Below are 11,918 nucleotides of genomic sequence, written 5' to 3'. Positions count from 1 at the left end.
GTGTGTGCGTGTGTGTGTGTGTGTGTGTGTGTGTGTGAGTGTGTGAGTGTGTGTGTTTGTTTGTGTGTGTGTGTGTGAGTGTGTGTTTGTGTACTGGTATATATGGTTTATGAGGACACAAATGTGTATAATGACATGGGTACTACAACGTAAACATGGTTTATGAGGACACTTCCTGTGTCCCCGTAAAACAAAAGGCTTAAAAAACATACAAAACTGTGTTTTATGAAATTCAAAAATTGCCCGTAGTTTTCTGTAAGGGGTAGGTTTAGGTGTAGGGTTGGTGTAGGGCGATAGAAGTGTGTGTGTGTGTGTGTGTGTGTGTGTGTTTAATTAAGCTACATCTATAACTTGAATTTAAACTATAGACTATGTTATCGGGTATTAGTCTATATATATATGATGCAGGAGAAAGTAAAGGTGATTTATGGTAGATAGACTGCTACATTTAATTCATTGTGGACATGGTTTTGGAACAAGTGTAAAAGTATTCTTGTTTGTCTTTAATGTGACTTTAATGGGCATACGAGTCTATTAGGAGACATGATTGAATGCCATCTGAATGTAAAAATGTTTAATAGGTCATTTGCTAAATAAATGCACTTTACATTAGACACATTAATCTCCCATAGCGTGTGGTTTGTTTTATCACAGACTTCCCCAATGATGATAAAAATGATGCTTCCTAAGCTGGACACCTGACATCTTGTCTTAAAATGCGAGAGGATGGATAGCGCAACCAGCCCCGCGTCAGAGTCTGGTCTCTCCAATGGATTTGTCAATAGCATGCTCAACGTTTCAGTTGACGAAGAGAGCAAAACTGAGATCTCATGGATTCCAGAGTGCAATTCCTCAGACTCCATTATTCCCAGTCAGACGCTCAGAAGAGAAAAACAGGAACCGGTCCGGCGTTCCAGAACAGCGGCCATCTGGAGGATCCTGCAGCGCCGCAAGACCCCCTGGGACCTGGATAGACGACCTCACTCCGTCATCCTCCCCGGTGAAGCGTCCTTCCTCAAACTGTCCATCACTAACAAAGTCAGGCCCTTCAAGAAACTAAAGTCCCCGTCTGTTTTTAGAGGGAAAGCCGGTAAGATTTCTGATGCCAAATTCAACACTGACCTGAAAGACGAGGCTGATGATGTGTACATGTGCAAGGACTATCCTTCTTCAGACTTCAAGCATGTGTTTAGGAATAAAGCCAAGAGACATTCATTCGCAGGACACACTGCAGACTTCTACTGTTCGTTTGAGGACACCGCCCCCACTGGAACCCCAGACAACGTCCAGCAGGAGACCAAAGACACCGTTAGCAACCAAAACGGCTGTAAATTGTCAGAAAGAGTCGTTTATACAAAGAAATATCACTCCAGCTACTTTAACTACAACAATTCGACAGAACAGGAAGACTGCTTTGCAAAGCAAAGCCTCAAGATACCTCAAAGAAGACGATGGACCAGAGGGGGTGACGTTTTGAATTACTTGAGAAGAATTTCCCTCAAAGAAAAGGGAAGTCAGACGCTGGCAGAGAGTAGTTTTGAGTCAATGAATGCCCTGGACAAAACCATCGATTCTGACTACGGCTCGGTCAACTTTGAACTGGTCAAGGATTTGAACTCTGCACCTGAACAAACAGGGATTCATGGCAAAAGCAGCCATTTTCGAGGCCTTCTCCGATTTTTCAACACCGTGGCTGAGACTGCAATGAAATGGAGAAACTCGTCCCGCTCGTTCTCCCCCCCTGAAGGTCAGCAGTCTCCACTCGGAGTGAGAAAGACGCAGGAGTCTGGAGAGCTCGTGCCTTTGACAGTCAGGAGCAGTGAGCAGAAAGCCGATACCTCAGTTCAAGGTAAACCCACGTTATCTTCTGAAATGAGCAAGGCGGTCTCGCCTGTTAATGCCATGGTGGATTGCTCTCCTCCTGTGGTGCTGAAGGCCTGGAGAACATGCCCAGACTCTCCGAGAGATAACAGCTCCCTGTGTAATAACTCGGATGAATCCCAGTCCCAGCTCAGCTCAACTCACATCTCTCTAGCCACCATCGAGAGCCACCCAAGATCTGAAGAACCAGAGCCACCAAAAGAGACACAGACTGGCTTTGAAAACACGGCGATCCCACATCACTCATCTAGCAAAGCTGTTGATGAAAACCAAGATGTTTGCACAGATAGGAAAAAGATTAACTGCCCAGGGGAAATGTTTAAGGTAATATAAGCTGGATCGAAAGGTGACGTTTTGAGTAACACAGAGTTGTTTCAACATCCAAGCTGTTTGACTGTCAATCTATAACCTATATTATTTCCATAACATGCATATTTCTTGGTGAAACGGGATGAAAATATAGCACAGGACTTGATTTTGTCTATTGATAGCAGATTGGATGATGAAAAGTGGTCTCTATGTCATGATAGAATAAGGATTGGTGTGATCAGCTGAAAAGTATTAGAAATTATGACTTTTTAAAGACCTGAGTCACAAGTGTGCATTTTCTAGTTGGTTTAATGAGTGTTGCATTGCCTTTGTTCACACTGCAAGGGTAATCCGATTCTTTCCTTAAATCTGACCGACTTTTTGTGCATTATGGGCAGTTTGGTTCGTGTCTGTTTTCATAGTTTGAAATGAAACTAGAAAATTGCACTTTTTGAGCCTGAATATTTGTTTTCCACATGTGGGCAGACCTAAAACTAACCCTTTCCCGCTAATTGGTCAAACAAAGATCAACCCGTTCTGCCATCAACTCTTCAATTCTGTGCAACAGAATAATAGAGATTGCTTCAATGTTACATTAAAGAAGTGTCCTGTGTCCAGAGGTGATGTCCATATGGCAAAAATACATACCTCAAGAAGCTAAAATACACATGTGGTTAGTTAAAGACATGTATTCAGTTAATCAGGCAAAATGATTTAATATCCTTCAACGCATTATTAAGCCAATGATTGCAGCTTGTGATCATAATGATTACAATATAAGGACAATATTTAGCGGTTGAAAGGGTATTATCTGAAGTCTTCACAAGCGAGACTCGATCCAAACTCCGGTGACCTCAGGATGAGATAGAAACAGGAAGGCAGAAGGAGGAGGATAAGCATAGCCGCTGTTCATATATTGATATTTTATTAGTTTGTGTAGTTTTATATATTTTTTCCAACAGCCCAAGCATAGCTATAGGCACACAGAATGGTGCATCAAACAAATTCATAAACAAAAAATGTAAATAATGAATCAGCTCCATGGTGGATCAAGGGTTTAGTACGTTGGCGGCGGTGGTCACTCGTGCAACATAATCAATGACATACTTCCGAGTCAACGAGACAGAGGGAAGTTAGTGAGGGAAGGGCATAAAAAAAGTGGAATGCAGCCCAGAAATACACGGGTCAGATACGGGAGGTTGGTGTTCCTCCGGGAACAGGGTTGAAAAACACTGACTTAATGAAAAAGCTAAATTATCATGATGTTATATTCAAAGTGGAGTGTCTATTTACATTAACTCCACCTACCATTGTCTGTTTAAGCCAGGGGAAAAAAAACTGGGACATTTTTTTCGCCCCACCCACCAAGTACTATGAATACACATTTTCCCTATCTCACTCTTCTCCCTTTTCCCATCAAATATAATTTATTTTCATTAAAATTGAAGAAAACATTGGAAAAAGGGAAATAAAGTGACTAATGCATATTTAATTGTAGTATAAAACAGTAAAGTGTGTAACAGTTAATTTAATAGGCCTATAACTGAAATTGGAAGTGGTGTCTTCACACTGATTCCATGCATCCAGTACCTGTGTGCGCTGATTTTATTCTTGTTGCAACGAATGATGAAAAAACACATCAAATCTGATCTGACTGTTCAGAATGAGATACATTAACTAAGATCGTATTTTAATCTAATTTCAAGACACCTCCAGCAGGCTTGTACAACAGAACTCCATGATTAGACTGGAAAAAGCTGGGAAAACACAACGGTTTGTTTGTTTGGTCTGCCTGTGTGAACAATAGCCAAACCTTGTTGACTGTTTTCAGATGCTGTTCTTCACTTGACTAACCCTACTCCACTATTGATGTATACTGCTGTAGGAGATGCTCTGGATGCAGTGCAATGTGAAATGTGTTGTTGTAAGGTTACCTGACGTGCTGCAGTGATTTTCAGACCCTGTCGCAGCCCCGGGGCCAGTCGCCTGCAGATCCTCCTCTCAAAGCTCTGCTCCAGCGGTGTCGCTCTCTGCCGCTGCCAACCGCACTGTCGGCCCTGGAGCCCATGGCCCTCACACACATGCTCACTCCTCCAGGTACAGCGCAGGCCAAAACCACAGCCGAGTGGTGCTTCACATGCAGAGATACAGTACAGCACATACTGTAGCCCATCACTGTTCAACAGCATATTGAAGTGTAAAGTTAGCTTTACACTCTCAGGTTTCCCTGATAGTCCTGATTACAGTTTCATGTTGTGATTTTTTTTGTATAGAGCGCTTTGGCTAATACTAGCAATCTGTCCTGCAGCTAAAACCATGGCTAAATCAGTCATTCTCCGCATGAGGAACAGCAGCACAGGATCCAACAGACGGAAGCGGTTTAGACCAGGATCTGGACCACTGCACGTCAACATGGTGAGTGATCCGGCCTCTGTCCTGAGACTTCATCTGATGGACTGTTTTGTGTTGTTGAGTCAGGACAAATGAATGGTACTGCATTAACAATTGAGTTGTGACGGTTAACGGGTTAGTTGAACCTCATGTCCTCCTCATTTGTATTCCTCTTCAAAACAAAAAGGAAGATATTTTTAAGGAAACCTGACAGATTTCTGTCCCCCAGTTAAAGTAAATGCAACCAAAACGTTGTAAATGTAATCCATTTGAATCAAGCGGTTTTATCCAAAACTTCTAAAGAGACACGATTGCTTTATGTGATGAACAGACTTAACCTGGGTATTTATTCAAATATAAATGCAAAAGATGTATTCCGTAAATCTTTTTTAAACCCATGTTTGTGACAACAATAAAAGCCCAAAGATGAAGACAGGTCCAAGTTTCCGACACGAATGGTTTTTAATCAAAGAATAAACACAGGGTATCAAGGCCAATGTAACAGTGTGCACTTAAACACAAACAACTGACAATGAGCTGAGGAATCCAAGGAAGTTACGTATACACAGATAACGAGCAGGTGTGATAATCAAATTAATTGCCATAGTAACTAAATAGAGCGGGAAACTTGAACAAAGACAACAGGAAATGAAACAAAACCAACTAAAAGTCCATGATAATGAAAACTAAATGGACAGTTTGTAACAATGTTAAGCCTCACCTAGGGGTGGGCGATATGGCAAAAATATCATATCACAATTATTATTATTTTTTTTTTCAAAAATATCACGATTTTATCACGATTCTTTTTCATGTTGGTTACAAATGTTACATGTACTTATTATTATAATAACAATAAATTATGCATAATTGCATGCAAATAACCCTAACCATATAACAAGTACATGTAGTTATAAATAAAGTGTGACCCAAGCCTTCGGAAAAAGCCGGTAGACCACCTGCCTAATGAGGCCAATCTCCTTCAGTAATTACTACACGTTTTTGTTTTACTTTTGACAGCTCCAGGGCTTTTGTTAAAACTGCAGATCATACTTTCACATTTGTGTATCCCTGCTCACAGATTGAGTCCAGTGCATTATGGTGTTGAAGTTTTCACAGCCCTTGTTCTCTGTTTTCTCTATCATTTAGCACTGTTTTTATTTCTTTATTAACTTTTCTTAAGAACTAATCTTGGCAGTGGTGAATTATCACTGTTCTGCTATGAAATCAGCTGTGTACGCAACCCTGAGAACACAAGAATGGGCAACGATATGATACTGTGATACTTCAAGAAACTGATCTAGAAACTGATTATTATTCATAAAATTAAATTCAGCACCAAAAGAGCACCTTTAAATTCTTGTACCATTTGCTCCTGCACACTAGATGTGAGTTTTGTGGATTAGTGTCTGGTTCAGGCATCTAGCGGTGGATGTGTAAATGAGTGAAGCGCTTAACTTCTGAATGAAGGGCTGATGAAGCTGCTCGAGTGCTGGTTTAGCGGTGAGCGCAGACGCTGTCAGCTTAAGCTCATGTTCGCAGAGGATCGCTGTAAACCACGGAGTCAAATCTCACCCTCTCAGTTAATTTGGCATCACTATTAAAATTGTTTCCTAGCTTGCATTACGTAATGGGTACATTTAAAGAAATGAGTCATTGAGTCATGCAAAGCATGCTGGGAATCAGAGATTAACTTTGGTGTGGAGTGGTTCTTTCCTCCTCAATCCTTTACACTTGCAAGACTTTGGTACTTCACTGACGAATGTTCTCAGCACTGCAATTTGTGTGAAGAAATCATAATAGCTTCTCTACTAACAAATTAGACACTAATTTGATCAGTTGTTACCACATTGATAAAATGTCAGATGTATCGCTGCTTAACCACATTAATGTACATGCATTTAGATTTGTATACCTTTTGTGTTAATGCGTTGTTTGTTTTACTTCATTTTGTACTCCTTCAGAAGCTTCAGAAACTCACAGACTTACAATTAAGAAGATTGTGCCGATGATGTGTGATTGTGTTTGATATAGACAAACAGTTAATGGTGATTTAATTGCAATGGCAGGTGCATAATGCATCACCATTGGCTTTCAAAACGATGAATATATGCATCATTCATGATCAATTGTAATTACAGTGCAATTAGCACAGATTATGTTTGCAAGACCGAGCACTAGCAGACGTTTAAGGCAAGAGTTCATGACGTTTTTGTGGATGTGGAAATATTCCTTGACCCTGTGTTGTTGAGGAATGTATTATTCATGCTGATGCTGATGATGGGTTGTTATCGAGGAGAATCAGACTCATCAGACGTTAAACAGTGCGGGACATGACAGGTCAATCCTGCTCTGTTTAAACAGGCCGTTTGTTGTCCACCAGTGCCGTGTGAGGGATTTGTGTCTTATATCGGAACAGAAACATTTTCTCATTCTCATATGGATGCTGGATAGGGCTGATGCTCAATATGACCTTGAACAATTCATCTAAAGTGTTACATTTTCTCCTAAGGGATTTTAGGACAAACATTTGAGGCATGTGAGAAGATATAAAGCTTCTTTAATCATGGCCTCTGTTTCCTGGGCAGTATCTTTAACTATAGAGCAGTGGTCTTGTTTGTTAGGGTGGTCAGCATTAAACGTGATTGGAGAAGAAATGAGCAGCTGCTGTTACGCACAAGCTCTCAGGCAGGAAGTGTCATTGTTTTCTTATGTTCGTCAACATTTTGTCCCGTCTGCTGTTGTTTCCTCAAAATGTATGCCTACATGACTTAAGACCCGTTCACACCAAGAGCGTTAAATATAACTATATTATCATCCACACCGATGTATTATATGGTTCTGTTGCTGCAGCACTGAAAAAAGTGATTCATTGAATTTACTAAATTCTTTTTAAGGTTCTTTTAAAAATTATTTTATTTTAGCTATATTTAAATAAACAGATTTAGTTGACTAACTTTCAACAAAATTTGTTTATTTAAATGTGGATAAAACGAATTGATTGCAACCACTTACCCTAAAAAATTTAGTAAATTCAATGAATCATTTTTTTTTTCAGTGAGTTTTCGGGTCGGGTGGGTTTGTTGTTATTGCTATAGCTGTGATGTGGAGTGCTCTATTCTCATAAAATTTAAATAGTTATTTAAATTAATATATATGCTGCTTGTTCCATTTACTTACTTAAAATGAGCTACAGCAACACAATTTCTACACATTTTGTCCTAACTTCATTTAATTGTGTTCAATCTACTTATATGTCAAATTGAAGTTTACCTAATCCATTTATGAGAGTCATGTTGATGCATTAACTGAGACTAGGTGGTGGATTGTTAGTTTCCAGCATGCTTTGCGTATGGCTGGATCAGGAGAGTAAATGCTGAAAATAAGTGTCATTTTATGTGTTTTTGACATTAACGAACGCCTCTAAATCAATGTCTGCCATACTCGCATCGACCAATCAGCCACTAAGACCATCAATACCCTGTCGCGCTACCCATAACCATGTGTATGGTCACTCCGCCATCAACACCGGCAATAATTAATGTCGCCGGACATAAAAATTATCCCGGACGAGCCCCCATTAAATGTTACGAACTTTAAAAGTCTAGGAGTTAGATCGTAACACTTAGAAAAATAGATTATTGCTGGGTGGATTGAACCAGGCAGAGAAATGAGCATAAGACACACGGATAAAGCTCGATTATGACTAATTTATTACATAAAGCCGAAGCCACAAGAAAATGATAATGGGATGCACTATTTACAATTGCTGGAATGAGAATAATAATAAAGAAAGAATTTAGTAGAAATAAAGTTAACGAGAAATTACCACCAACACGAAATACCCCTGATATAGGGAAAAGGATCTTGAGTGGCACCCAAATCAAAGAACAAAATAAAACCAAATAATTCCCATAAAGCTCCCCAAGTCCTTTAACCTAACTAACAAAAGTAAAAAGTAGAAAAGAAACCGAGATCTTCAGCGTATCGACGCTCTAAGTTTCCTATTCTTATCAATAAAAACCAAAATACAAGGATGGGGCACACCACTTTCCTAATGTATCTAAACACTCATCATTACTACGTGCAGAGTGTATATCGCACGATATGCTTACCTGTTCTCTTTTGCCTGATTAAGGAGAAAACTAACCTTAACTCAGATACACCGCAAACTAGGTGTTAGACACATGACATCAGAGAATAGGATGCAAAAGTACTTATTTCGGCAAACAAAGCATACACAAACGCACAGCACACCAAACGAGCACAAACGAGCCTCTCCATGAAGTTCGTGGGAGGACCTTTAAACCAGCAGGGCGACAGCAGATTGGGCAAAGAGGACGACATCACAACGATGATTGACAGGCGACACGTCCAACCAGGAACATGAGAGCAAGCAGCAGAGCAATGACAAAAGGGGGGGGGGATGACAAACACACACACCTATACGCATAGCACGTAACAGTCTGACATCAATGTTTGTCTTGATTAACTTTTTTTTTTTTTTTTTTTGTAGTTTACTACGGATATTTTTCTATTATTCATTAGAATTTTATTGGAGTTATTATCCATGCATTTCTGAATAAGGTGATTGAGTTCATGCGCATCGCTACTGTTTATGTTTGTAGGTTCTTTTCTAGCATTATTAACAGTAAAATAATCTTTATTAAGGGATTTTGCTGGATAATTATTATTGTTAAGCAAATTGTACATAATGTTTATTAGCATTACATAACAGTTGTAACATATTCACCTAACTATCAATCAACAACCAAAACCACATGAGCACTTCTGTAAGTACATCAAAGTTTACATCAACAATATTCTGATTTTAACACGATTAAGACAATACTCTGATTAAGAATCTACCATGTAAACAGATTTTTGATTACCTTAATTCGGCTAAAGTCATACTCGAAGTAAACACAAATCAAATTAAGACATGTGGAATATTCCTATTTTAATCTCATTATTGAATTGCAGTATAGACATGTACACACCTTAATCACACTATTAACGCTGTGTACGGCGTCACGTGGGGACGTAATGACGTGTGATCTATGTACTATGTACTATATATGTACATTAAATCGATCTATGTACTATAACATGCAAAACAGGAACATGAAAGGAATATTCTAAAAGCAACTCATGTAAACACCTTAATCATAATATTGGCTTATTCAGAATAAGGTGAATAATTAGGTTACTGATGTCCATGTAAACGTAGTCTGTGAAGACTTTATGTGCAAACAAAAGAAATAGATTTTTAGCAGTTACATTTAAACTCTTCAAAACAGAATTATCCTGAGTTAAATGATCTGTGTCTGTAGACGCCATTAGTGTCATGTACTGTAAGGTGAACTCAGCAACAAAGAGAGAAGGACTTAATTGTACTGTTCATTAAACTATATGATAACAAGCATAACAGAAACAAGGAAAACAGGGGAAACAGAGCTAATTATCAAGGCATACATGATCCGACTCTTTCTTTAATGATAGCTGCAGAGGTTACCATCTCCACTTAAATGTCTGGCTAGGTAAATTGAGAGGTCATTGTGCTAAAAACAGTGTAAGTTTCAGAACTCAACTGGGACTCCAAGTTTAGTTTTTTAAACCAAGTTCCCAAAAAGACTTGTTATCTACCTCTAGGTTTTTCTAACATAATAGAGATGTAAACCATCAGCACGAGAGTGTCTGCAGACGCAGATAAACAGCTCTTCATCTCTCTGACCCTTTAGCAGAAAGTACACTACAACATAACTTGATTGAGATGCCTGCTGAGATTTCCAAACGTTGTGCAGTTCTTATAGTTGTGGAAGAAAATCATCTCTGCATATCTTCAGATGGATTCTAACATTTTGGAAGTGTCTGTTAATTTTCAGCAATGAGTGCATAATTGTGTCAGTAGGACATAACTATTTGTCATAATTGGACTTCAGCTGTGCAAAAACCTTTTTAGTAAAAGACTGACATGATTACAATGATTCATTTTAGTAGCATAAAAAACAACTGATATTCAAAATGGGATTAAATTATTTACAGAAAGCGATCGATGTCTCTCTCGACAAACCCACCTACAATGAAAAATGAATCTCAAACTTTGGCTACACTTTGCTGGTTATGATGAGAGAATTTGCGAGAATACTCTGAACAAAACTCTGTCTATTGCATTCATGCGTTCACCACTGGCTCCAATGCTCAGTTAAAAGCATGCTGTTAAAAGAAACCTTTGATGGAGTTCTGTAAGCATAATACTGCAATCCATACTTTCCACAACTAATAATTGCACTTCAAAAGTTGCTCACGTATTATACATTTATTCATAAGATATTATCCAGTCAATGCATTGGGCCTTTACACTGAAATCTTACGCACCCCTTTAAAGGGGTCATATGATGTTGCTATCGTCACACGGCAGAGGCGGTGGGGTTGGAAGATCAAGGCCATCAGGGGCTGGTGGAGGAGGCATGTCACTGGGGGCTTCTGGTAGAGGAAATCCATTCTCCTCAGCCACTAGACACAAAAATGCTCTATAAAATTTTATTACATTATAGAATTTTCTATTTTTAACTACTGTCATAGGATTCTTTTTCTCTGACTTCACTACAGAGTACAAATATGCCTACTGACTGGACTGTATTCTTACAGCACATTTATATTTTCAGAGCATACTTTATTTTTATTTTATTATAATTTGTTGTGAATAGTTTATCATTTTTTTCTTGTGTTTAGTCGTATACATCACACCCCTTTAAAGGGGTCATATGATGTTGCTAAAAAGAACATTATTTTGTGTATTTGTTGTAATGAAATGTGTTTATCCGGTTTAAGGTTCAAAAACACATTATTTTCCATATACTGTACATTATTGTTTCTCCTCTATGCCCCGCCTTTCTGAAACGCGTCGATTTTTACAAAGCTCATCGTTCTAAAAAGCGAGGTGTGCTCTGATTGGCCAGCTATCCAGTGCGTTGTGATTGGCCGAATACCTCAAGCGTGTGACGGAAATGTTACGCCCCTACCATATTGTGATGCCCTGTCCGGCCGGAGCGATGATTCATTATAAACCCATTATAAACAAGGCATTTGTTGCATTCAGTCGGGACATAATTATGGATTATAATGACTTGTACTGTGTTTTTACGCTTTGTGTTGCGTATTGCGCCGTGTAAACATACAACCATGTCTGCATTTGTGATCGGAGAATGGACAAACAACAAGCGCTACTCTACACTGCTCAAACTCGCGTTTGAATCGTCAGTGGCAAATTCTTTAAATATAAAAAACATACTTACAGTCTGTGAGTCAGAAGCGCCAGACTGTCCGTCTACTCT

General features: G+C 39.0%; 1 protein-coding gene across 4 annotated transcripts in view; it reads left to right on the top strand.

The window, feature by feature from the left end:
- LOC107753209 (rho guanine nucleotide exchange factor 17-like) overlaps positions 1–11,918 on the top strand; it is a 38,661-nt gene that overhangs the window by 792 nt on the left and 25,951 nt on the right. For 3 of the 4 annotated variants that reach the window (XM_016569336.1, XM_016569334.1, XM_016569335.1), the window contains exons 1-3: positions 326–2,205; positions 4,149–4,287; positions 4,499–4,605. In XM_016569336.1, the coding sequence (XP_016424822.1) occupies positions 727–2,205; positions 4,149–4,287; positions 4,499–4,605 (1,725 nt within the window). In that variant the 5' untranslated portion in view covers positions 326–726. Of the gene's footprint in view, positions 1–325; positions 2,206–4,148; positions 4,288–4,498; positions 4,606–11,918 lie in introns of those variants that run through there. The other variant, XM_016569333.1, reaches the window with a different exon arrangement.

Source organism: Sinocyclocheilus rhinocerous, unplaced genomic scaffold (assembly GCF_001515625.1).
Source record: "Sinocyclocheilus rhinocerous isolate Xijiao unplaced genomic scaffold, SAMN03320098_v1.1 scaffold1402, whole genome shotgun sequence".
Classification (NCBI taxonomy): Eukaryota; Metazoa; Chordata; class Actinopteri; order Cypriniformes; family Cyprinidae; genus Sinocyclocheilus; species Sinocyclocheilus rhinocerous.
Note: the sequence above shows the minus strand (reverse complement) of the source record. Positions and strands in the feature narration are given on the sequence as shown.